This window comes from Paramormyrops kingsleyae, chromosome 8, assembly GCF_048594095.1.
Source record: "Paramormyrops kingsleyae isolate MSU_618 chromosome 8, PKINGS_0.4, whole genome shotgun sequence".
NCBI classification, from domain to species: domain Eukaryota; kingdom Metazoa; phylum Chordata; class Actinopteri; order Osteoglossiformes; family Mormyridae; genus Paramormyrops; species Paramormyrops kingsleyae.
The window spans coordinates 36,467,672-36,494,300 of NC_132804.1; the positions used below are offsets into that span (position 1 = coordinate 36,467,672).

At 37.7% G+C, this 26,629-nt stretch overlaps 2 protein-coding genes across 4 annotated transcripts; both read left to right on the forward strand.

The window, feature by feature from the left end:
- Positions 1-414: 414 nt before the first annotated feature.
- On the forward strand, positions 415-9,225 carry cldn19 (claudin 19). Of its 2 annotated transcripts, none has more exons than XM_023802086.2 (5): positions 415-1,211; positions 4,392-4,556; positions 4,929-5,013; positions 5,258-5,404; positions 7,752-9,225. In XM_023802086.2, the coding sequence occupies exons 1-5, from the start codon at positions 989-991 to the stop codon at positions 7,798-7,800; spliced, it is 669 nt and encodes a 222-aa protein (XP_023657854.1). In that variant the 5' UTR covers positions 415-988; the 3' UTR covers positions 7,801-9,225. The 2 variants fall into 2 exon arrangements, with proteins under 2 accessions (XP_023657854.1, XP_023657855.1); XM_023802087.2 differs by having other exon boundaries at positions 417-1,211; positions 7,252-9,225.
- Positions 9,226-10,690: 1,465 nt separating this feature from the next.
- LOC111838781 (claudin-16-like) lies at positions 10,691-25,838 on the forward strand. 2 transcript variants are annotated; one of them, XM_072715763.1, is made up of 6 exons: positions 10,691-10,960; positions 12,236-12,357; positions 12,514-12,616; positions 14,294-14,458; positions 14,881-15,072; positions 24,677-25,838. In XM_072715763.1, the coding sequence occupies exons 2-6, from the start codon at positions 12,244-12,246 to the stop codon at positions 24,763-24,765; spliced, it is 663 nt and encodes a 220-aa protein (XP_072571864.1). In that variant the 5' UTR covers positions 10,691-10,960; positions 12,236-12,243; the 3' UTR covers positions 24,766-25,838. The 2 variants fall into 2 exon arrangements, with proteins under 2 accessions (XP_072571864.1, XP_072571863.1); XM_072715762.1 differs by having other exon boundaries at positions 10,693-10,960; positions 12,228-12,357.
- The last annotated feature ends 791 nt before the right edge of the window (positions 25,839-26,629 follow it).

Genomic DNA, 26,629 nt, shown 5'->3' on the forward strand with positions numbered 1-26,629 from the left:
GCCTCAGTGGCTTATTCAACATACACCATCATATTGTATTTCAAGACCTTTGCTTAGGTTGAACTTTTTTTTTTTAAAGGGTCGCGGGTCTGACGTTCACCTCCCAGATTCCTTGTGCTTTTTGATAGACAACATTCAACTACATTTAATGCTGCTGTCAAGATATTTAAATGGTTTTGTATGCATGAGGCTAAATTTATTTGTATTCGGCTGCAAAGTAATTAGAGCAAACTGTAATAGGCTCTGTTTGTTTGGGAAATGATTTCACTGGTGATCTTACCACTCTGAGTACCTAATTATTCGAATGCCTGGAATTCTCTCAGTAGGCGTAGCTTTTGCTTTCCTACCAGCCAATCAGTGGCCTAGCTTACGCCCCTTTCGCATTCTGCAGTTGAGTCTGTCAAAGCTTTTTTGTTCCAAAGTTTTTATTGCAGTTCAACCCCTTGACCACCATCCAAACCTACCAGAGTGTGACAAGAACACTATGCAGTCTCCAGTGAGCTCACTCCTGAGCCCTGACGACTGTTCTAGTCTCTGAGAAGTATTTTTCTGAATCTCAAAGCAGCATCCAGGTACAGACTGTTTAAAAGCAACACAGAAGCCTCTGACTAAGCCTAGTGTAACTGTCAGTGAGGGATCACCCTCCTCCCTTCAACCTTTTGAATCACTGGGAAGGAAAGACAATCTCCAAATGACAGAGTGGGCTGTGGACACGAGCAAAACAAAGAACTTGCAGTTGACTAAACAGGCAACAGAAGGAGAAATAGCATACACGATCTTCCAGCTGTGGTTACAGTTTGCTGTTTGATTTTAAGAGGAAGTATAAGACAGCAAGTCCGACTTTGGAGGTGAAGAAACATTTTCTGTTGTACCATCAAAGGGTGAACTTTATCTCTGTTTGGAGGGATTTCTTAGGAGATCTGGGTGGACTTTCCTAGCAAAAAAAGGAATACAAGCTCAAAAATCCTCCACTCACATCTGTTTAAAAATGGCTAATTCTGGATTCCAGCTCCTGGGGTACTTCTTAGCACTTGGGGGATGGATTGGCATCATCTCAACCACAGCCCTGCCACAATGGAAGCAATCATCTTACGCCGGGGATGCCATTATTACAGCAGTTGGGCTATATGAAGGCCTTTGGATGTCCTGTGCTTCCCAGAGCACTGGCCAGGTGCAGTGCAAGGTCTTCGATTCAATGTTGTCATTAGATGGTGAGTTTAAGTGGGGCCCTAGTCTTCCTGGGTCTTTCAGCTTTCATACATATTTGTTCTCTTGTCAAACATGCCTATATCGAATGTAACTTGGGTTGTATAGCTGGATATGCACTGAAAAAAAATGTTTCTCATCATTCTCAATGTAATGTCAACAGGCATTCCTCTTTAGGTTTAAACCTTTAACCTTTTTATTATAAGTGCAGTTCCTTAAACATATTGAAACCTACATAGTGTTCTGTCACATCTAAGTTAAATCAAGAAGTGTATTGCGGAATCTGGCTATACTTTAATCTTCGTGGGTTTGTTACTATGTCAATATACAGCACTATCCATTCAAACAAACAACCTTTACATTTATTTTTCTCCTTAATTTACAAATGTTATGGCATATAAGTATACAATATATATTCAAATTTATTGCACTAAATCAATAAAATATTTATTATGTATAATACAGAGTAAAGTTTATAATTAAATTAATGATTCATTTAATGAATTTGCTATTTTGGTTTTCGGCTGTTGGGCATGAGTTACCAGCAGTTAATTTCATAAATTTTATTTAATTACAAAGAAACTAATGCTGTGAAACATTAAAGTACAGAGACTGTCAGCATAAGGACATTCTTGGGTATTTTTCAAGATCACAAAGTTTATTAAGTTTAGTGACACTGTGTCTGTGTTTAAGATTTGCATTTTTAATACTTAAGAATTAATTTGTTAAAATATATGACGCAATCTGTTATGATCTTTTCAATTTATGATTTAAAACTTATTTTAAAAATATTATTTCAGGGCATGTTTCAAGGATTCAATCCTATTAGTTATAAGTGTAATAAATGCAGCTTATTGTTCCTCTAAGAAGCAGTTGTTGTGAGAAGAAAAGCCCAGTGCTGGGCCAGTCGCCAAAGTCATTTTCACAATGTGAAATCTGTTTCCCCGCATCTTATGAAAACTTTGTTTGTGTGTTCAATTTTACATAACCTATGGTAAGTTAGTAGCTAAATGTATTTATTGTACGAACAGGGACATATAACTTGATGATAATCTTTCCTAATTACATTTTTACAATATGGTTATCTATAGATATTTTAGAGTGATGGAAATTTAAATGCCCTTTATTTTCACCATCAAAGTTTATCCTATGTTTTTTATATCAGAATTTTTATACTTATCTCAACCTACTAAACATGTATAGAAACACTGAAAAATAGAATGTAACTTCTAGAAGTCATGCAAGATTTTACATTCTTTCCTTGACATTGTTTCTACATTTTCTGTGATGTCTTTAATGGAAATTGAATTGATTTGCCCCTCATTTATTGTGTATGGTTATATATAAAATGAGTTTAATGATGCTATATAATATCATTTTCTCTGTAGTATTGTAATCAGTAATGAGAAATTACATGAAGGCCATGCATAAAGCATTATAAATGGAAATTATATAAAAATGACAAATTAAATTTAATCAAACCATGATTGATAACAAGTGAGTGAATGGTGTGTGAGTGTGTCATCCAAGGTTGTTCCCTGCCTTGCACTTGTAGCCTCTGGGATAGGCTCCGGACCCCCCGCAACCCTGAATACGGCAAGCAGTTACAGAAGATGGATGGATGATAAATGTTATTAATGGCTTGATGACTATGAGACAGAAAATGAAACAAACCCAGTTTAATAAATCTAAAGCTTTACCTTTCTACTGATTATAAAAATCTGAAGCACAAACTTTAGTGTAAACAGAAGGATAGGAAATCTGTTTTTACAACTGGTGATTTGGTGATGGATCCCTACCTGTTTATCTACCATATTGGAATTTTACCATCAGTGCTCCTTATACTGATGCATTACAGACAGAACCACAAAATCTGTTATTTTCAATCAGAGCTATGTCTTTAATTGTGTAATTATATATGACATGTATAATTTGCAGTATACATGCAGTCTTATCAGAGCATAACTTTTGATTTGGCAGTAAGTCCAGCTTCAGAAGAACAGTAATTTATTGGATTGGCAGTAAAATTTCCTTATTAGATGGATATAATAATCCAATCATTAAATCAAAATATAGGAACCTATATAACCCTTATGTGACTACTGATCTATTTCTATGGCCATATTCTCAGTAGTTTGTGTTTATTGTGAAATCTGCTACAAGACCTTTCATCATCCAATGTTAGTCTTCTACATTTTTCACACATTACATTAAAAGGCAAGAAAGAGCCCCGTAGAAGCTTACAGTAGAAGCTGTGAATAAAGAATCAGAATAAAGTATGAATGAGCCACAGTCATAGGGAAATGCTAAACAAGTGAGAGGGACATTCACAATGAACAATGTCCAGTTAAGAGAGTGCACACAATGAACACCTTATTGCCTTATTACTTACATGTCGTTCTTTTGATCCAGGCACTACCAGTCTTGTATCAGGGAGTGGATTGTGGGTAGTTGTGCAATTTTCTTGCAAACTTTACACACACACACAGACACACACACACACTCACACACAGAGGTTTGTAATTATATTATTGTGGGGACTCATTCAAACTCTAATCCCAACCTGACGACCTTAACCCCTACCCAGTCCTAAGCTTAACCATAAGCAACCAAACAAAATACGAGACTTTCTGCATTTTTTATTTTTTTGTTTTACTTTGACTGCATTGACAGATCTTTATGGGGTCCTGAAAAGTAGTCCCCACATCAAAATAACAGGTTTTTATCACATTGTGGGGGACATAATCCACACACCCACACATGTCGGGTAAACATATCCTTATGGGGACCACTCATTCATTTCTATGGGAAAAATGCTAACGCTAACTATGACAACCTTAACCCCTACTCAGCATTAACCATGACCATAAGTAACAAAACAAAATACAAGTTTTTGCATTTTTTGTTTTTTCATTGCAGTCACGGATTTTTATAAAATACAGTTTTCCCTTATGGGGACCAGGAAATTGGTTCCCATCAGGGAAAAAAAATGGATATTTATCACGTTGTGGGGACATTGTGTCCCCATAAGGTAAGGTATACCCGCTCACACACACACACACTTATTAATACTCTGTACACGATTCCTAAAATTACATCCATAAAATGGAATGTTTTCTGCACATTCATTTGGATTTCCAGTCTTACTGATTTCCTCCAACTGCACTCATCTTCTTGCTTTGCAGTGCATATCCAGACATGCCGGGCTTTGATGGTAGTTTCTGTTCTGATGGGGTTCATTGCCATCATTGTCAGTGTGGTGGGAATGAAGTGCACCAGAGTTGGAGACAACAACCCGCTGACCAAGAGCCGCATCGCCGTCTCTGGTGGAGTTCTTTTCCTGCTTGCCGGTGAGCTCTCCACACGCATCGCACACTCATTATTACGTTCTGTTATTGGCTAGCAAATCTTGTACAGTACATTATGCCTTTGGTTGAATGATTTTCTATCGGTGAACAGCACACCAAACTAATTCAGATCATTTTAACTGAAATGGGTTCTATTGGGATGTTTTTTATGATTCAATGGATCATTTGTGTCTTATTTTTTTAATGAAAAATATAATCCTTAAATTGTGTTATTTTAGACCTGTAGCTTTGATTTAGCCCTACTTCCTAAAGTCAGTCAAATGAAGACGCTGCACCAACCCCTCCAAATCCCTGAATATGGAGGCCTGATCCCTACATTACTTCTTAAAAAGAAAGTGCTTGTTTTCTTTCCAGGGCTGTGTACACTGGTGTCTGTGTCCTGGTATGCTACCCAAGTGTCCCATCAGTTTTTTAATCCCAACACACCTGTAAACGCCAGGTAATTTAAATGCATCATTACATTCATCTAATACTAATAGTATTATTTGTTTTTAAATTTTTAGTGTAGTAATTCAGCCTGTTCCACAAATAATAAACTTTTTGAGATATATGTGATAATAAGAACAACAACACTAAAAAACCTTCTAAGACATGAGTTGTATACTTTTAAACCATTTTTTAAATTTTTGTTTTTTAAACAAACAAACAAAAATATAAATAAATCTTCTTGTGTTGTGTTCCAGGTATGAATTTGGTTCTGCGCTTTTTGTTGGCTGGGCAGCAGCCAGCCTGACCATGTTAGGGGGGTCCTTCCTGTGCTGCTCTTGTCCTAATGAGGAAAGAAGAGGGCAGCAGTATTACCGACAATCACAGCCCTCTACAGCCAGGGAGTATGTGTAACACCTCTCTAGTAGTTTCAGCCAAGGGGCTCCTCACTTGCAGCATGATTATGACTTATTTTTAACTGCTCCCCCCTCCCCCCCTGCATTCTGCAGACCTTTGCACACACAGATGCTCTAACATCCATACAGTATGCAAGTAAATAAATCTTAGGAGATGAGATTCAGGTGATTTCAAAGTAAACTTATGTAACATTCCTCCAAACATGAGTACAGATTCAGATTAAATTTTATATTTTTTTATTATGCAGTTTACAGAGATAATGCAAATATATTTTTCTTTTTCATACTTCATATTTTTAGAATCTTATGAAAACATTCAACTTAAATTAAATAATGTAAAACTTTTAAAGTAAATAAAAACTACATATTTTCATATTTTAATCAATAAGAGCAAAAGCGGATTATAATTTTTTTTAGCCAAAATATTTATGTTTACATATGAAGCATATAATTATATAGCAATCCTAACTGTAATATTTTAAAGGGAACACTATATAACACAAAAGAAAAATTAAACATTTCTATCTAATTAAAATTTTGGAATATATTGACTTGGCCTCAATGTCAAGCAATTTTGCGGAAAGATTATTAAATTTATTGAAACACATTACAGAAATTAAGACACATTAAATAAAATTTATCTTCATATAAAAGGTAATTTGACTATGGAATAAACTCAAAAACATTTTATAAGATATATATATCAATAAAAAAAAAAACAAGCATTAAATCAAAAAACAGAAAGGGATCAGGAAGCAAAGAGTGGGTAGAAGTCACATGCAATGAATTATGGCTGACTGAAAAGCCAATCATGCGAGGGAACAGAGGGGAAAAAAAACACGATAGTCTGTTGAGTGTGTAAGATGCAATGTGAACAAAGCATAAATCTCACTTACTAGAAAAACAATTTGGAGTATTTACTCCATATCAATATAATATCCTGAATGTGATGGCTATTGACGAGTCCTCATTTTAAAGGGTGATATTTTTATTGCTATTATCATGATTTTATTGATTTAAAATACTTTCAACACTGCATAACTGATACCACATCAACATCAGAGAAATGTGATTATGGAAGAAAGGGTTATAGATTTACAACTGTGCTATGTCAAATAAATATATAGAAAGCAATATAATGCAAATATATAAGGCTTATTTGCTTAATTCAAAGTGGACTAGTTTTGGGTTTGTGAAGGTAAAATATACTGATCATGCATGTCCATGTAGGATATATTTTTGGAAAATCCCCCAAGACAGCAACAAAGGTCTTTGATCAGTATGTTTTTATGCATGTAAAATGTATTGAAAACTGAATTTAAAAAATACATAAACTCAGTAATATCTTATTTCGTAAAAGGAAAAAACAATACTTTGAGAAAAATTCAAAGAATTTATGTTGTGTTCTTTTAAAATTTAGATAATTCAATATGAGCAGGAGTAACTCAGCTTTGAAATAAAAATCTCTTTCTTTTGGTATGTTCATGGCATGTTCATTGGCATTTATGTTTTATATAATGTTGATCATTGTATTGCATATAACAAACCAGCCTTTCAACACTGCATCACAACCATTATAAATTATTAACACAAGCGGAAGCTGAATTTGATCAGCTATAAAGTTACACATTCAGACTGTGTTCTTTTTGACAGCTGACTAGGTGAAATTAATTCACTTTTAACAATTCATTTTTAATTATTTTAGTCTTTTTCTCTCATTGTCCATTTGCTTCTACTATTAAACTACTACTGAAAGCACAAATCAAAACAAAGTCTATATATGTATCCCTTCTTGTCTAATTCTGTTTTCTGACTGTTTTCTCTTTCTAATTCAGGGCTGAATTGTTGAGTGAAACTAGTTTCCCTGACTGACCACCCCTGCCTTTATTCGAAGATTATCCAAGTTCTACTCACTGTTTCCTTTTCCTTGATCCCACTTAGCTTCAAAATTTGGACCCATACTACACTTTTTTTAGTATATGCGATACAGTATAAATATATATAATTTATAAGCAGCTGGTTTTAAAGTTCAAATTAAAATTCCCGCTTCCCCTCATCCTCAAGATTGCAACTTCCGTCATTTATTCACCTCTCTGTAAACCTGTTGGAAGAGGCATGTTAACTGAATATATTGATTTACTGTATACATTGTGTAGACCTAACTCCAAAAATTGTCATTACAATGTGTAAGAATTATGTAATGATTTTATTTCTAGCATTGCGATTCCTACAGTGTGAATGATTAAATCAGTATTGCCTTTTGTTTTATGATTTTCTGAAAATATAATTGTGCATTTACTTAAACATGTTTTTTTTCTCTTTTTTTAAATTGCAGACCAAATGTAAAAAGTTCTCCACCAGACAAAGGAGAGCAGTACTTGTAGTTGGGGAAAGTGGGCAACTGTTGGTCACATGCTGTTTAGACTTTGCAACAAACAAGACACTCCCTCAAAAAAAACATTAAGTATTATATCCATAGGCCCAATGAAATGGACTATATTCTTGAAATAAATTAGTTTTTTTTCTTATATATTTACCCTAAGTTTTTAGATGACTTTGCCTTACAACTAAAATGATATATTATAATAAAATACTTTAAGTACAAAGTAGACAAGTAATCATGTGCTTGTATATATAAAAATACAATATTCATAACAGCAGCATAGTTAAATTAATTTTTCTAATTTTTGTCACCATATTTTTCAGATGAAATTATTTTTGTCATTATAGTGGCAGGTTTGCACTATATGCACTATAGTTAGCAGGTTTGATACATCTATTTAAGGTAAGTCACAATAAATATGAACATTCAATTAAAATACATTAAAAGTAAATCTGATTAATAAAACATTGACACTTGTAAAATTACATTTTGGTTGCTCAAGTCTAAAAATATGTGTAAGATGTTGAAATCAGCAAATAGAAACTATGTTGGGAAAGTGCAGTGGACTTGATGTTATTTGAAGTCCACCACTGAAGAGCTAGGTAGGACATTCCCCAAGGAGCATGTGTACAAAGCACTCCAAAAATATCCCGCTAGAATGAGAATAGCTATTCATCAGAAAAAACATACATCACTTTAACATTACAAGAGCAATAATACTAGAAAGAAGTTAATAATTAAAATGTTGATATTTTAAAATGTTACATTTAATCAGTCATTGTCTATTTAGAAATGTTCGGTGAACATAATTCTTGTTCTGAAAAAAAAAGATTGATTCTTCCTTATACTGTATTGTCCATAAACTTGACATGAACTCACATATCATTTTTGCTAATTCATGGCTACATGTATAATTCACTTTTGTTTTCATGTATAATTCACTTGTGCAGTTAAAATAGCAGTTTTATACAAACATTATACGATGCTTTTAACGTGTGTCATTTCTAAGATATGATTCATATGATGTTGTGAGCTTATTTTTCACCTGGATATACATATGTAATACTAAAACATTATTATTATATACTCTGTTTTATATACTGCTTTTTTCCAGAAGAAAAGGTAACCAAGATTTTCATGAAACAAAATAGTTTTGCATTGTCCCAAGTTCAATTGAATTTCTGTTGGATGTGTTGAAACATGTTAACATGTAACAAGCTGAAAAAAACAGAAGATAGTTAATAAAAGAGTTATTAATATTATAACTATAATGGCAAGTATCCATTCATTCAGCTTGGAAGTTTATAATCACTTTCATATATACATCAGATTTCATTAGGGGTATTCAGCGAGCAATACACCATGTAAAATAAAAATACTGTTCTGTTTTCTTTTTTGAATAAATTGCCATTGTATTTTGTAAAAATGTGTGTGTGTTTTTTTTTTTTATCCAAAATTAAGGTTCTTTCAAATATTGTTCCAGATGCAGTTTGGATTTGACTTTGATATTTTTTACATTGTCAGCCCAGTGGTACAATGGTTCACACTATTGTCTTGCAGCTCTGGGACCGTGGTTTGAGTTTCCACTCTGGCTGTGTGTGTGTGGGGATTACATATACTCGCTGTGTCATCATGGGGCTTCCTCCGTTTTTTTCCCCTCACAGTCCAAAAACATGCCAAGGTGAATTGGAGTCACAAAACTGTGTGTAGATGTGAATGGTGTGTGTGCCCTGTGATGGGTTGGTGCCCTGTCCTGGGTTATCCCCTGTCATGTGCCCATAGCTTCCTGGATAGACTGCGGACCCCTGTGACCCTTAATAACACAAGCGGGAACAGAAAGTGGGTGAATTATTCCATTACCAGGGTAGTGTGCTACCTCAGGAGGCACAGCGCACAAAGCAAGGGGCACCTTGGATAGGAGGCCAGTCCATCACAGGGTGCCAATTCACTCACACTGTATGGGCGATAGCAGTTTACCTAACCATGTCTGGATGGAACTGAAGAAAAGTACTAAGCTCCATTATGTTTTTTTCCCCAAAAATATCTGCTTTCATAATATACAACAGACCTATGATTTTAAGCTACAAAGACAATTACTGAAGCTTAATATATTTGATTATAGATTTGCAGTTCTTATGCAACCAATCCAACCTCAACAAACCAAATAAACAGTTTGAGTCCCATTTCATGTCCAAATGTATCAAACCTCCATCTCCCACCCTATGTGTGTGTGGAATTTCATTCTCTCTTCATGTCACATAGGTTTTCACCCACAGTTGAAAGACATGCCTTGAATTAGCATTTCTAAGTCTTACTAAGTGTGTGACATTTTTTTGGGGAAAAAAAAACATAATGTCACTTAGTGCTTTGATACATCTGGACGTGAAATGCCATGACTGATTGATGACTCAAACTGATTATTGGTTTGTTGAGATTGAATTGGTTGCAATTGGTTTGACTTTATCCTCTATACCATGCATCTTAGAGTATCTGAGCCACCAAGCCATAAGGTACAATGATGGTCTAGGAATAATGAACACATGACAAAGGTGAAATATATAATATAGTTTTATCAAAACATATAAAACATTGTTTCTATAGTTTTCAACATAATGACACATTTAAAATGTACCTGATATATTTCCGATGATGGATTAAAGGAAAATACATTTTAATCCTTTTTTGTTATCCAATAACTTTGGATTTTCAGTAGCCAATAAGTCATTAAATACTTTCACAGAATTTCTTCCAACGCTGTAAAACAAATGATGATAAGCAAAAGTTTAAGAAGTATTAAAACAGCAGATAGGGTAATGCTGGCTTACATCTATTGTCATGCAATAACATCTGTTATTGTGATTACTGTTCTTGACAGCAGCCTCGGATTAGGCATTCAAAGCATACACAACTTGCATTAGCAGGCCCAAAATAGTCAACAGAAAAAGCTAAAGTTAATTATTTGGAGAGTTAATTGGTCCCTTGAATTATTCATAACAAGCTTCCCATTCCAATGCTTCCATCTGGTTTGGTCCAGCCTGTCTATTCTGTTTTTTCACTCAGTTTGTTTCTCCCTCTTCATGTGTACATCAAGACATCTGGTTTATCTACCAGAAAACCTTCATGTAGAATCTAAACATAAGTCCTGCCTGCTCGAAGTGGAGGTAAATATGATTGTATTTAATACTTAAAGCTTACTTTTCCTTATATAATAAAATGAGTTTGACATGAACTTTTGTCTGAATAGAACATTGATTTTATGAATTCATGTAAATATTGCTATTTACATAAGTTCCTAGAATCAACAGGATTAACAATAGTCTTAATTGACTTAAAAACATGTAAAGCTGATATACCCTAGACATTATGAGGAAACGTGAATTTAATGAATTGTACTACTGTTTTTCTTATTACTCATTAATTATACCAGATCAATACAATTAAAATTGATTGTCAAAAAATCTTGGAGCATAAAAAAAGCTCAACAATCATCATTATTTTTTCTAAAAATATTTTATTTTTTCGCTATAAAGACTAAAATACATTTTTCACATAATTTAAAATTGTTAATTTTCGACTTAAACTTGAAAATCAATAGTTGAAACTGTCATTGGTATATGCTACAATTTCAATTTCAGTTGATCCAGTAGTGATAATGCTAAGTCTTAACAAACCAATTTTTGTATAGATAATCCTTTGGTCTATACAAGTTATTAATAATTTTTGTTAGTCATTTGAATTGTAGAATAGTGACTGAGCATGAGTGATATATATCTTTTTAAAATTAATTTATTTGAAATATTTCAATAAATGAAACACGTTTTTTACATTTTTTAATTAATGGCACTATGGCCCAGTATATAGCACTGCTGCATGGCAGCTCCAGAGCTGGGGCTGCATCTAACTCTGTGTGTACAGTTAAAATGCTCTTATCATATCTTTGTGGGTTTCCCCCAGCTCTTAAAATAAGTCTTTAGTCAAACTGGCATTTCTAAGTTGTCCATATTGTAGTCCATAGTTTGTGTCCTGCGATGGACTGGCATGTCATCCAGGGTGTCCCCTGCCTCATGTCCTATGCTGCCTCCAGCCTCATCCTGGCCCTGTACAGGAGATATTCTTACAAACAATGGATCCATCCATTGATCAATATTTTACAACAGGAGCTTTAATTTTAAGTATCTTGCTGTAATCCTATGTAATCCTTTGTCCCATCCAATTTAAACAGAAGAAACATGCATACCGAACTGTGATTATATTAGGTCATGCAAATTAATGTGTTGTATTTATGAATTAATGTTCACATACATGTGGCTTAATTTACATGAAAATCTATGTAAATATCATACTCCATCATACCATGTCTTTTGCTATTTAAAGCAAATTAAACATTTATAATTAAATATTTGATAAAAAGGTGCTTTATTCTTGGAGTCCTCCAGAGTTTAGAATGATCGTGGTTCTTCAGTTCATGGCATTCTGTCTGGCACTTGTGTCCACCGTCTTCCTTGTTGTGGCTACTTGGACTGACTGTTGGATGGTCAATGCAGATGATGATCTAGAGGTAACTACCACAGCATTAATGATTGTTTCAATGTACTAACGCTGTTTAATTTGATTCTAAATATTCTTTTTAGTATGCTTGTAAGCTGAAAAATGTTTAATCAGTCATGACAAACTCAACAAATACAATACATAACCAACAATTTATGTATTTCAGGTCAGTCAGAAGTGCAGAGGCCTGTGGTGGGAGTGTGTGACCAATACTCAGGATGGAATCCGTACATGTGACCAGTATGAGACTATACTTGCAGAACATCCATGTAAGTCCTTAACTCTCACTTTATGATAATAATCCATGTAGTATAATGGCACATGTAATATACTTAATAATTAAGTTGATTATTAAGTAAACTACAATCAATTGACTTACTTTACTCTTTAAAAACCCAGTTAACCATAAATTATTTTCAAAGATAAAGATAAGAGACTGACCAGAGCACCCCAGATTTGATCAGATGAATGTGAATTGGTGAAGAATACTCAATATAGACAAAAGACAGAAAGCTGACCAGATATTATGTTGTTTTGGAGACTACTCTCTGCAATTTGAAGTGTTACTTTTGAAGGGGGCATAATGGGCACTAACATAGACTCAATAAGCTCAAATTCAATACAGAATGGATAGTCTGTTTCTCCCTAAGACTCTGACCAAGATAAGCAGTTGGGAGATGTATGGATGGATGGATAGATGGATGGATGGATGGATAGTTTGCTTTAGCCCAAAGGCATTTTGGCTGTTTGACCCATTGTACTTATTTTTAGTCAGAACAACATAACATTATTGATTTTCATGGTTTATTGATTTCATGTAATACTGAAAGCCCCCCCCCCCAAAAAAAAACCCCCATATGTTTCAGATATGCTGTAGGGCTATTAATACATCTTCGTGTGAGTTGCCTAGTTTTAGAGATATCGGCTGTAGAAATGTCTTCTTGAGAATATAATGAAAAAATAACAGCAATGTCTCAACAGAAATTGTGACCTGGTTACTCACAATAATCCACAGACCTTGTAATGCATAATTTAATGTAGGAACTATTTTCTTTCTACCAAATTCCAGACACCAACCTGTAACACTGTTGAATTTTTCAAATGTATTTTTTTGCACTTTAATCAACATAGAAAGAATGCCATTCAGTCCCATTATATTCATGACAAGACTGACATTTATACAGCCAATATCTCTAAAACGAGGCAACTCTCGCCAAACAATCAAGATGGATAAATAGCCATACAGCATATCTGAAACATGTTTATTGATTTTGGGGTGAACTCCTTCAAGGATGTAAAAGAACATAAAAATTCCAAAGAAATAATTTTGAATTTAAAACACATTATTTCTATTGTTATTGTTAACACAAAATTTCCACTTCTGCATTTAATTATGAATGCAAGCAACAGTGTTCTTATATCATTTAGCTTTCCCCAAATAAAAATTATACTGAATACAAAAACCGCTCTAGTGCTCCTGTGCTGTCTTATATTCACAAAGCGCAGTTTTGCGTTTTCCCTACCAGTCTTCCTTAAATGGAGAAGGAAAAGGACTTTTTAAAGACAGCCCACGCACTCACAACTCTAAATCTGACTGAAGAAAAGGTGTGGCTGACCTTCAGTATCATGGGAAAATCTATAACTTAATATGCCATCACTGCACAATCACACACAAACAAACAAACAAACACTTGTTTTTGATATTACACTAGAAAATCGTGTGTTACATACAGATGATGGTTGTGTTTTTTTTTTTTTAAAGGCTAAATTTTATAATTCTCTCCATTTACCATAATTAAATAAACAACTGATTAACAATTTAAGAAATTATGCGGATAAATAATTTTGTCCCCCAACATAATAAAAATGCTACCATTAAATCACAAAGATTACGAGGCTTATCAGTACAGGATGTACTGCAGTGCCCATCTTGTGGTCTCTTGCAGTGAAGATAGTGCTGACTCGTGCTCTGATGATCACAGCTGACATCCTTGCCAGCTTTGCACTCATAATCCTCGTGTTGGGCCTGGACGTCATAAAGCTGCTCAAGGAGGAACCGCATATCAAGCTCAGGATATGCTACTTTGCAGGTTTCATATTTGGTTTAGGAGGTAGGATGCCTGCTATACTTATAAACAGAGCAAAGACAGAAATTTCAATAGTAAGAAAAGCAAATAAATATCAGCAACAACTACAATAACAACAATTATAATAATAATATCAACAAGGTCATTATTATTATAATTAATAATATAATTATATTAATAATAGTAATAATAATAATCAACTAGTTTGGTCTTGCACTGTATCAGTTTTATAGTTTTAATTGTAAAAGTAATCGTTGGAACAAATTTGTCGAGAAGATAAGCAGAAGGTATAAGAAAATCCAGGAAAGAGAATTTTATTCATGTCATTTATTAAGGTCCTGATTCAAGCACTCCCTGATTTATAATGTGCTTTATTGGGTAAAGCAATGTTTTTACAAAATGATTGTATGCTGCCCTTAGATTGATTTCTGCATTATATTTGCCAGGTATTCCAGGAATGATTGGCTCTGTGTGGTATGCTGTGGATGTATATGTAGAGAGAGCCACACTTGTATTGAAGAATGTTTACTTAGGAATGCATTATGAGTTTGGCTGGTCCTGTTGGCTTGGAATGGCTGGCTCCACTGGATGCTTCCTGACCTCCATTGTACTAACATGTTGTCTGTACATTTTTAGAGGTAAGTAGTTCCAATTTCAGTTACATCTGTAAAAATCTATTGATTATAGCATTTTTCCAGACTTCTTTCTCTTTGAAATGTATTGTCAATTTGACTCAATATTAACATTTCAAAAGTACCACCCAATACAATAAAAGTAATTTCCTAAAAATGCATTTAAAGGATTAACAAGGTATTGTCATTTAAACCGACTGCTGCCAGAAGAGTGAGCAAAGAAATAGTAAGCTTCACAGGCATCCATATCACATGCAATTTTAATTATGAATTGAATAGAATACAATAGAAAAGAATAGCGATATTTTATTTATCCCCAATGTGGAAATGGTTTTTTTGTCTATCATCTTCCCATCTTTGAAACACACAGACATACACTCACCTAAAGGATTATTAGGAACACCTGTTCAATTTCTCATTAATGCAATTATCTAATCAACCAATCACATGGCAGTTGCTTCAATGCATTTAGGGGTGTGGTCCTGGTCAAGACAATCTCCTGAACTCCAAACTGAATGTCAGAATGGGAAAGAAAGGTGATTTAAGCAATTTTGAGCGTGGCATGGTTGTTGGTGCCAGACGGGCCGGTCTGAGTATTTCACAATCTGCTCAGTTACTGGGATTTTCATGCACAACCATTTCTAGGGTTTACAAAGAATGGTGTGCAAAGGGAAAAACATCCAGTATGCGGCAGTCCTGTGGGCGAAAATGCCTTGTTGATGCTAGAGGTCAGAGGAGAATGGGCCGACTGATTCAAGCTAATAGAAGAGCAACTTTGACTGAAATAACCACTCGTTACAACCGAGGTATGCAGCAAAGCATTTGTGAAGCCACAACACGCACAACCTTGAGGCAGATGGGCTACAACAGCAGAAGACCCCACCGGGTACCACTCATCTCCACTACAAATATGAAAAAGAGGCTACAATTTGCACGAGCTCATCAAAATTGGACATTTGAAGACTGGAAAAATATTGCCTGATCTGATGAGTCTCAATTTCTGTTGAGACATTCAAATGGTAGAGTCAGAATTTGGTGTAAACAGAATGAGAACATGGATCCATCATGCCTTGTTACCACTGTGCAGGCTGGTGGTGGTGGTGTAATGGTGTGGGGGATGTTTTCTTGGCACACTTTAGGCCCCTTAGTGCCAATTGGGCATCGTTTAAATGCCACGGCCTACCTGAGCATTGTTTCTGACCATGTCCATCCCTTTATGACCACCATGTACCCATCCTCTGATGGCTACTTCCAGCAGGATAATGTACCATGTCACAAAGCTCGAATCATTTCAAATTGGATTCTTGAACATGACAATGAGTTCACTGTACTAAAATGGCCCCCACAGTCACCAGATCTCAACCCAATAGAGCATCTTTGGGATGTGGTGGAACGGGAGCTTCGTGCCCTGGATGTGCATCCCACAAATCTCCATCAACTGCAAGATGCTATCCTATCAATATGAGGCAACATTTCTAAAGAATGCTTTCAGCACCTTGTTGAATTAATGTCACGTAGAATTAAGGCAGTTCTGAAGGCGAAAGGGGGTCAAACACCGTATTAGTATGGTGTTCCTAATAATCCTTTAGGTGAGTGTATATACTGATGAAAGCAAGGTTGGGTGTCGATATTTGTGTTTGCGCCCCTGGAGCAATTGGGAGTGAAGAGCCTTGCTCAAGGTCCAACTGGAAATGTTCTGATCACTAAACCACAACCCACCCCATAAAACTATTTGCAAATCATGTCTGCATGTTTACTGAGGGAAGTATGACATCACTGTATATCCAGTTGTGGCTGGTGATGACATCAGACAGTTTGTTAAAGTTTTCTGTTGTTGTAGTTTTGTAGCTCTACTTCCTCGGACCAGCTTTTCACACACTTAGTGATTCATGTTCAATTTGCTATTTGTACAGTTGAAACAGCAATATGTATATGTGGCCCAATTTGCCAAAAGCTCAACAGGGGAGGGCTTTCTGCCACCCTCGTAGATGGGTGTAGCAGTTGTCCATCGTGTTTTTACCACTTGTGTGATATGTAATGTGTTGACTGAACCTAGGTAAAATTGTTAAAATCTCCATCAGAATGAAACAGAATGATTGTCTCTATTATACAGGCAATCCCCAAGTTACTAATGTCTGTCTTTAAGTTGAATTTGTAGGCAAGTTGTTACAATATAGTATTAATTATACAGTAGTAATAAAAGTTACTAAATAGGGTACTGGACTGCAACTCAAGCCAACGAACTGCTGAAACAGTTCATGTTTTCATGAGCATCAAAGTAGTGCATGCATGCATTTGTTATTATGAACCATTGTATTTCCGGGGAAGATGGTGGCACAGGAGGTAGTGCTATCGTTTGGCAACTGGAGGGTTGTAGGTTCGTAGCCCTGGTTCCTCTTGACCCCATCAAAGTGTCCTTGAACAAGACAATGAACCCCAAATTGCTCCCAGTGTGCAGGTTGGCGCCTTGCATAGCAGCCTCCACCACTGGTATGTGAATGTGAGACATAAATTCTAAAGCATTTTGAGTACTCATAAGAGTAGAAAAGCACTATATAAATGCAGTCCATTAGAAATTTAACCCAAATTTTTTATATAATAGGCTTTATGCCAGGCTAGGTCTAAGAACGAGTTGTCTGTAAATCAGGTGTTCTTAACCCGGGGACTGTCTGTAATCCAATACAGGGTTCTGAGTGTCAGGCTGCACTTTGACTTACAAGAAATGTATAAAATAATAGTAAGAATTATGAATGAAAGCACTTTTATAAGGTAACTAATGTTACATGTGTAGTCATATTAGGTGACTTCAGTGCTAAGTGTGGATTGAGAACAAAAGTAATTACAGGAATTATATAGTAGCTTTGGCAAGCCTGAAACAAACACTATGACCAAAAATAAGTTATCATTGTTCCAATGTCTTTGATCAGCTTTGTAATTGTGTCACAAGAGTAGGGCTGGCATAATAACTCTTTATGATAAATTGAAAGAAGCACAGACTAATGGGTTATTGCACAGAATATTTACGGCTGCCAATTTTCAAAAACATTGACTGTTACACATCGATTTCACATGCGTTTATTAAGGACAACATGATAAGTTTTCCCAGCCCTACATATCAACTTTGTGTTCTGTACATCTGAGTGAAGAAAGGGGTTGGATTTCAACTGGTCACCACTTCATGCAGTAGAAACCACCAATGACATTATTGGGAATATCTGGTGTATAAACTTTATGAAATATATCATGGTTCCTATTTTTAGACAGCAGCAGTTTGGTCAGCTTTAAAATTTTAAAGGACTTTTGGTTAATGTGCTGGAGTCTGAAAAAGACATGGTATGAGAAAATCTTCAAAGAAGCTTTATGGCCACCACAAAGATGCTTTGACAAGCCATTTGATATACATATGATAGGTATGTATTCTGATAAAGGCCTATGTGGTCAGTTGTAACCAGAAATGGGTATCTTGTACAAACTACTTGTTCATCAAATGTAACTAAATCAAAAACAAAATACTGGTGTGAGAAAAAGTAATTAATACACAAGTAATTTGTAATTTGACAAAACAAAAATACATGGAAAATAGTAATAGGTATGTCACAAAAAATTACAAAGTTGTTGGATTTTTACAATAGCACCATTAGAAAGGGCTTGATAAGATCTTTCCAATGATACCAAGAACTTCTTTCTGTGATGAATGGCAAGAAAGTTATAGGATATTTTGTAACGCCAATTAAGGCTTATTAACGTCCACTTATTAACAGATAAAACAATAGAGAACCATACTTGACTTTGTGACCTGTTTATGGTGTTCAGAAAAATGAGCATAACTCTGTTATTGTTTATCAGATTTTAATAAACTAGGTATCATTAGAAAGCGTATTCCTTGCCTAACAGTCTCAGATACACTGAAAATAAAACAAATAATTATTTAATTATCATTTTAAAGCTGTAAATTCCATGCTGAAACTCTTGCTGCACTGTTCACCACAAAACAACATGGCCGGCTCTTGCGGCAGATCCAAAAAAGTGAACTGCTGATCGATAAATTTTGCTCAAAATACGCCTAAATACAATAAACTAACTAAGAAATATAATTATCATAGTTTGAAGAATAATTCTGCTTACCTTTATTGTCCCAACGAAGGTTTTAATGAGTGAAATTTTCGGTAAGATCGGGAGGAAATTTTGAAGTTATCAGGAAGTCAGATGACCGTGTTTTGAATGGAAATCCCCGGCCGAAGGTGTGTTTTACGGTATCAGAACGGGTTACCCTAATAGACACAAAAATAACACAACAAAAAGGCAAAAACTATTGGGATACCCTGGTGCTCTGGGGAATGGCGACCAAATTGAAAACGAGGCTGCCTGCCAAAGCCCCTATGGCGCAGAACTGGTGATAGTGACATACCTAATAGTAATGGTACAATTACACGGTAGTAATGAGTACTTGTACCATCACAGCCCTAGTAATGTGTAATATTTACAAAATATATAGCTTGCCTTTCCTTTAAATAGAAAAACAATTTTGTGATTTACATGTGTTATAGTGTTAATTGTAAAATGAAAAATGACTTTTCTAACATTAGTAACGTGAAAAGAGCTCAATAGGCTGCACCTGCAGCAGCAGGTTGGGGTTTGGGGGATATCGCAATTCCGGCACACATAATTAGTGCCTGACAAGGGTGCTAGTGCGTGTATGTACATGCAAGGAGACACACCAATGCTTTCTTAAATTAGTTATCATGAAGCATGGATTTCTTGGTTTGTCTTACAGTAGGGTGCCAAACATGAAACAGTCATTTTTTTAAATATATATATATATGCTCAAAACAAAAAACAGAACCGTGAATTTAATATGCAATGCCAAGTTCACAAGTTGGCTCTCTCTTTTACACAGGCTAAGTGGCTATAAAAATGCCAACTTTTAGCTCACAGAAATTAATTTTGTCCTTAATAACAAAAGTATTCATCACTAATGAAGTCTCCCATATATGACAAACCACAAGATGCCACTGCCAGAGCATGTCTATTGAAACTAACCAGCAAGCCACTAGCAGGCTCACAAATTAATTCACAAGTTCTAGAGCACAGCATTGCTGTTTGCTAATTACTCTATTTTTCTGTCCTATACTGACATTCAGTGGACAATATCTGATATTTTACTACATACTTTACCTTGGCAATTTGCACCAAAGCACCAAAGAAGAACCAGTGTCTTGGTCTGCTGCAAGAGGTAGTGTACTGGCTAAAACAGCCCGAGGTCCGGGAGGACCCCGTGGCGCTAAGCTTAGCCAGCCGGAGCGGGACCCTCTTGAGTGAGGTACCCCCGCCCAGAAACGCATACCTCATTCCCGAGGTACACGAAAACCTCCGCCGGCTGATGGAGCGCATAACGGAAAGGCGGATCCGGCTGGTTACCAAGCCGAGCGAGGAAAATGCCGCCCCGACGTCTACCAGCTCCGACGCACTTCTAGCTTTGCTGCCCCAAGCCACTCGGAGGAAGAAAAAGAAGCGGAAAGGAGACCAGCTGAAGACCAGACGATCTTCCTGGGATCCACCTCTCTCTTCCCCGCTTCTCTTGGGGAACCCCCGATCACCCAGGACATCACTGCCGCAACCCCCCTGCAAGTATCAAAAGCCCGCATCGCTACCACAGAGCTGCCACCTTTAGCAGCTTACCACGACCGGGTAGCACGCCTGGCGTACAGGGGGGCCAAGTACGTGTGGGACGCTATCCCGCAGACTACTAGGTTTCTTAAAGGAGCACCCTGGTGGCCATAGTGGATGTTCCTGACCTGCCCATCGAGGCTCCGGTTGCTGAGGCGCCCCCTGCTGGCCCTGAGTCTGCGGCGCCTGCTACGGCCCCACCTCCTGCTGCCTCCGAGGTTCCTGCTGCAGTCCCGCCTCCTGCTCCGCCCGAGGTTCCTGCTGCGTCGCCGACCTCCGAGGTTCCTGCTGCGTTGCCGCCCTCCAAGGTTCCTGCTGCGTCGCCCGAGGTCCTGCCTCCGGCTCCGCCTGCAGCTGCTACGGCTCCTGCCCCGGTTCCGCCTGCAGCTGGTCCGGCTCTTGCCCCAGCTCCACCCGCGCCTGATGCCCTGGCTCCGCCCGCGCCCGACCTCGGCTCCACCCGTCCCAATCCCTAACCCTGCTCCAAATCCTCCTGCACTTGATCCCAGGACCCCAATTCCAGTCCCCGAGGAGGTCTCAGACTGCTTGACCGTTGCTCCTCCTTCCTGGACAAAAGGAGAGAAGGAGCTTGAATGGGACCCCTCGGGGATTTCCCTGATGGACCCCCCCCAAGGGGAGAGCTCCTTTAACACCGCCCCAGCGCGGGGGATTACGGTCTGGTCCCTGCCTTTCGGTGTCCCATAAGGGGAGGGGAAACCGACACAGGGGTTGGGTCCCGCCTGCCCTGCCTCCTGGCTCACCCTTGCTCTCCTTAGCTGGGGCTTGGGGGGTGCCTGTGGGTCCTTTGGCTCTGGCTCAGCGGTCACCTGCGGGTCCCCCTCCGACGCTTCGTCGATAGTCCTCGGTCTCACCTCTGACGCCTCATCGGTTGCCTGCAGATTCCCCGACGTCGACTCCGGCTCCCCCTCCTCCGACTCGTCGGTCGGCTGTGCCTTCGCCGGCTATGGCTGCACTGTCGCCTGCCACGGCTCCGCCTCCCTCCTTACCTGCATAGGGCTCCCGTCCGAACTCCCTCCTCGACTCCTCCGTTTGTCCCTTGGCCTGTCTCCTTGCCCCCTTCATGGTCCCCTCCTGCTCCCTCCTCCCGGTCGCCTGCGGCCCCTCCAGCTGCCGCCCGTCGCCCGCGGTGGCTCCCTTGGGCTCCCTATTGTCCTCCCACCTTTGTTGCTCCGCCTCCTTCCTTTGTCCCTCTTGTTTCTGCTCCTCGTCCCTCTGTGTCTCCTCTGTTCACTCCTGGTCGTTTTGTTCCTCCGTTCTCTGTGTCCTCTGTCTCCTTTCCTGGTCTGCCTGTCTGCATTCCCTGTTTTATGTCAGGTCCTGTCTTACTGTTCCTGTCCCTGTTCTGTGTGTCTGTTCTGTTCCCTGTTCCTCGTTGATGTTTTGGTCTTGTTTTTCAGGTCCCATGTCCCTGGTCTCATCTCGTCTGTCGCCTCCCCTGAGGCGCGCAATGCCAAGTTCACCAGTTGGCTCTCTCTTTTACACAGGCTCACAAATTAATTCACAAGTTCTAGAGCACAGCATTGCTGTTTGCTAATTACTCTATTTTTCTGTCCTATACTGACATTCAGTGGACAATATCTTATAGTATATTTTACTATGTACTTTACCTTCGCAATTTGCACCAAAAAACCAAAGAAGCTTCTTGTGACGCTCGGCTCGTCCGATCCTCGTGTGTGCCACGCCCCCTCATTACCCACGTGTACTACCCTGATTGTTCCCAGCTGTTTGATGTTAGTTTTGTCCTGTGCTGCTCTCCGTGCATCCAAATAAAACCCTATTTACCTGTGTTCACGGCTCCCTTCGTCTGCTTCCCCGCTTCCTGCTCGTTTGTTCGCGCATCGGACGCGACAGTTCTTTACACAGCGTGTAGTTAGAGTATGGAATAGTCTTCCTGCTAATGTAGTGGAAGCTAAAACCCTGGGTTCCTTTAAATCAGAGCTAGATAAGATTTTAACAACTCTTAGCTATTAGTTAAGTTCTCCCCAAACGAACTTGATGGGCCGAATGGCCCCCTCTCATTTGTAAATTTCTTATGTTCTTATGTTCCTTGGACTACTGATCATGGAAAAATGATAATGAGCAAGCTGGGCCCAACAGGATGTATCAGTGATTTACAAGCCAAAGATGATGATAGGCTATATCTGTAAGCCTGGTGAAGGTTCTTGAAATTTTAAATATTTTAAATACATAAAAGGCAATTTCTCAAAGTATTTTATTATTTTTTTTGTCCAGCAAAATACAATCACGAAATACTCCAAAGTACTGCAATATGTATTTTAAATATATTTAATTGAAATACTGCCCACTGCTGGTTGTATCCAGTAAAGGTGAAGAAATATTGACAACTATTTACTAGACAGTACTAGACATGTCCTCATCAGCAGAAGGCATAACTCCAAAATATAAACTGTAATCCCTTGATATAGTTTAATAAACTATAACACTTATCATTCCAATATCAGTTAAAATATGTTTTGTAACGTCTTGTCTAATATGCTAAAATGTCCAAATTTGTCCTTTATGATATATTTAAGTATTAAATGTTATGCTACCATTGACTGTTATTCATATAATTCAATAGTTAGGCACAGAGATTGTGAAACCTGTCCATACGTGGACAAACGTTTCTGTTTCAAGAATATATACACTCACCTAAAGGATTATTAGGAACACCATACTAATACGGTGTTTGACCTTCAGAACTGCCTTAATTCTACGTGGCATTGATTCAACAAGGTGCTGAAAGCATTCTTTAGAAATGTTGGCCCATATTGATAGGATAGCATCTTGCAGTTGATGGAGATTTGTGGGATGCACATCCAGGGCACGAAGCTCCCGTTCCACCACATCCCAAAGATGCTCTATTGGGTTGAGATCTGGTGACTGTGGGGGCCATTGTAGTACAGTGAACTCATTGTCATGTTCAAGAAACCAATTTGAAATGATTCGAGCTTTGTGACATGGTGCATTATCCTGCTGGAAGTAGCCATCAGAGGATGGGTACATGGTGGTCATAAAGGGATGGACATGGTCAGAAACAATGCTCAGGTAGGTCGTGGCATTTAAACGATGCCCAATTGGCCATAAGGGGCCTAAAGTGTGCCAAGAAAACATCCCCCACACCATTACACCACCACCACCAGCCTGCACAGTGGTAACAAGGCATGATGGATCCATGTTCTCATTCTGTTTACGCCAAATTCTGACTCTACCATTTGAATGTCTCAACGGAAATCGAGACTCATCAGACCAAGCAACATTTTTCCAGTCTTCAACTGTCCAATTTTGGTGAGCTCGTGCAAATTGTAGCCTCTTTTTCCTATTTGTAGTGGAGATGAGTGGTACCCGGTGGGGTCTTCTGCTGTTGTAGCCCATCCGCCTCAAGGTTGTGCGTGTTGTGGCTTCACAAATGCTTTGTTGCATACCTCGGTTGTAACGAGTGGTTATTTCAGTCAAAGTTGCTCTTCTATCAGCTTGAATCAGTCGGCCCATTCTCCTCTGACCTCTAGCATCAACAAGGCATTTTCGCCCACAGGACTGCCGCATACTGGATGTTTTTCCCTTTGCACACCATTCTTTGTAAACCCTAGAAATGGTTGTGCATGAAAATCCCAGTAACTGAGCAGATTGTGAAATACTCAGACCGGCCCGTCTGGCACCAACAACCATGCCACGCTCAAAATTGCTTAAATCACCTTTCTTTCCCATTCTGACATTCAGTTTGGAGTTCAGGAGATTGTCTTGACCAGGACCACACCCCTAAATGCATTGAAGCAACTGCCATGTGATTGGTTGATTAGATAATTGCATTAATGAGAAATTGAACAGGTGTTCCTAATAATCCTTTAGGTGAGTGTGTATATATATATACGATGCAGTAATGTTGCTAATTAATACTGTGTTTTTTATTTTATTCTATCAGATGCCAGGTCTTCGCAGTACAACAGATCTATATATCAGTTTGGAAGAACAGCAGCTGGAAAAAAATATGCTATGGATTCTCGAGTGTAGGAATTCATGCATTGAGACAACAAATGACAGCAACATCAAAACGGAAGTCAACTATCAAAGGAAGCAGTCTGACAGTCCGATCCGAGCTCATGAGCCAGCCAGCCTGCAAGTGATACTATGTTACATAAATATAACTGGATTGTATTACCAATATGAAATATGAAGATGAACATTGTGTCCAAAACGTCCTTCTTCATTGGAACATGTAGTAAAATATACCTATTATTTCAAAAGGTCTCAGTATTGATCTATTGCTGTGGGATTTTATTCAAATATTAAGCCCTTTAGCCAGAGGATTTGGTCAATTTGGTCAGTGAAATGTAGCCCTGTCTGCTCAAAATTTGGAAAAAATGGTAAAATAAAAAGAAATAATTATTAAGGCAGCACTTTTTAATTTGTACTATATATTAAAACACAAACATGTACGATTGATACTAACACGTACTAATGTAGCTTCGTAAAGCCATAACTGTTTATTTCGCATGGCAACTGTTTCAGACTACTTTCTGTGTTCTGTGATTTTTCTAATTTTTCTGTAAAAATGTAAAGGATAATCATAAAATTGTTCAGTCATGTCTTTTTATATATTTCATGTATATTTGTAGATGGCATGTAAAAAAAATCCAGAATAAGATCTGTACATACAAAGAAGTTTTTATAATTCATTGAACAATACTCTGTATTTCCTGAACTCAGAATTATTACCTATCATTTCATCATAATTTAATTCATATGAAACTTGAATGCCACGATACAAAAGAAGATAGAAAATAATAATTTTCCTTACCTTTGTATTTTTCAGGATTCAGTGTTTTACAGTTATTTTTTGGATTTAAGCATTTCTGATAACTTCATTATATCGTTCAATTTCTATGATACCACAAAACCACTCAGAAGCCTGTGCTGTCATATTTCATGAAAGACTTTTTTAAGCAGTTTCTAAAATGGAACCCTATTAGGACTTCATGGAAAAAAACTTATTTTACTCTCACACATGATCAGAAAAAGATCCCAAAATTTTTCCTTAGTTTATTATTCCCCTACACAACTGTTTGAATAAATTATTATGTTGATGCAGTTTCTTTTCTTTGTTGTTGTTTGCGAAAAAAATGTTATAAACCTTGCACCCTGTTTTTTGAGATTGGAGGCTCACTGTGATCACAGATATCCAGACAATACTTAGACCATGCAAAGATTAGCTGCTCTTACAAAACCATTGTTCAGGGTTTAAGAGTTTAAAGCCTTGTACAAATGTGGCCTCCTAAGACCAAAATCACTTCTGAGGTAGGCCATGAAGTTGTGCCTGGAGTTAGCCAGAAGTAGGCCTCCTCAGCCACCTAAGGAATTGGAGACTTCTTGACTACTATAGTGGTGTTGAGAGGCTAGGCAACGTTGTCTGCCAGGTGCACTACAAGAAATTTGGGATTATTGATTGTCTCCACCAATTATCCTAATGTGTACAACAGACAGCATTCAACCTGTGCTTTCCTGAATTTGGGGGTGTGCTCCATCTCTCTGTGAGTAGTGCATCCAAGCAGCTGGGTGTTAGGGTTGACTGCAGGACCCATGGGGTTGAATTGAGGGCTGAAAAGAAACCTAGCCAATATTTGTGGTTGCACTCGATGAAACTCTATAGTGCCAGGATACAGTTGATGGTAGACTTCTTAGGGTCATGAGGTACTTCAAGCGACGTGAGTGCAACATGACAAGTATGCATCGCAAGCTGTACAGTATATTGATTATACTTGCGCATGTAATTTATGTAAATCTGGAAGATTTCCACCAGGGGGCAGTGTGAAAAAGTCATCACGGCGAAAGAATGTCCAGTTTTCGATGTGCCATGAGTTGTGGGAAGCAAGATGTT

What these genes read in the sequence shown, in the direction of transcription:
- LOC111838781 (XM_072715763.1), top strand. Translation starts at nt 12,244, where the DNA reads ATGATCGTGGTTCTTCAGTTCATGGCATTCTGTCTGGCACTTGTGTCC. An exon ending in ATGCAGATGATGATCTAGAG is followed by an intron (nt 12,358 to 12,513) that starts GTAACTACCACA and finishes TATGTATTTCAG; the next exon opens with GTCAGTCAGAAGTGCAGAGG. An exon ending in TATACTTGCAGAACATCCAT is followed by an intron (nt 12,617 to 14,293) that starts GTAAGTCCTTAA and finishes GGTCTCTTGCAG; the next exon opens with TGAAGATAGTGCTGACTCGT.
- cldn19 (XM_023802086.2), top strand. Translation starts at nt 989, where the DNA reads ATGGCTAATTCTGGATTCCAGCTCCTGGGGTACTTCTTAGCACTTGGG. An exon ending in TTCAATGTTGTCATTAGATG is followed by an intron (nt 1,212 to 4,391) that starts GTGAGTTTAAGT and finishes CTTGCTTTGCAG; the next exon opens with TGCATATCCAGACATGCCGG. An exon ending in CAGCCCTCTACAGCCAGGGA is followed by an intron (nt 5,405 to 7,751) that starts GTATGTGTAACA and finishes TTTAAATTGCAG; the next exon opens with ACCAAATGTAAAAAGTTCTC.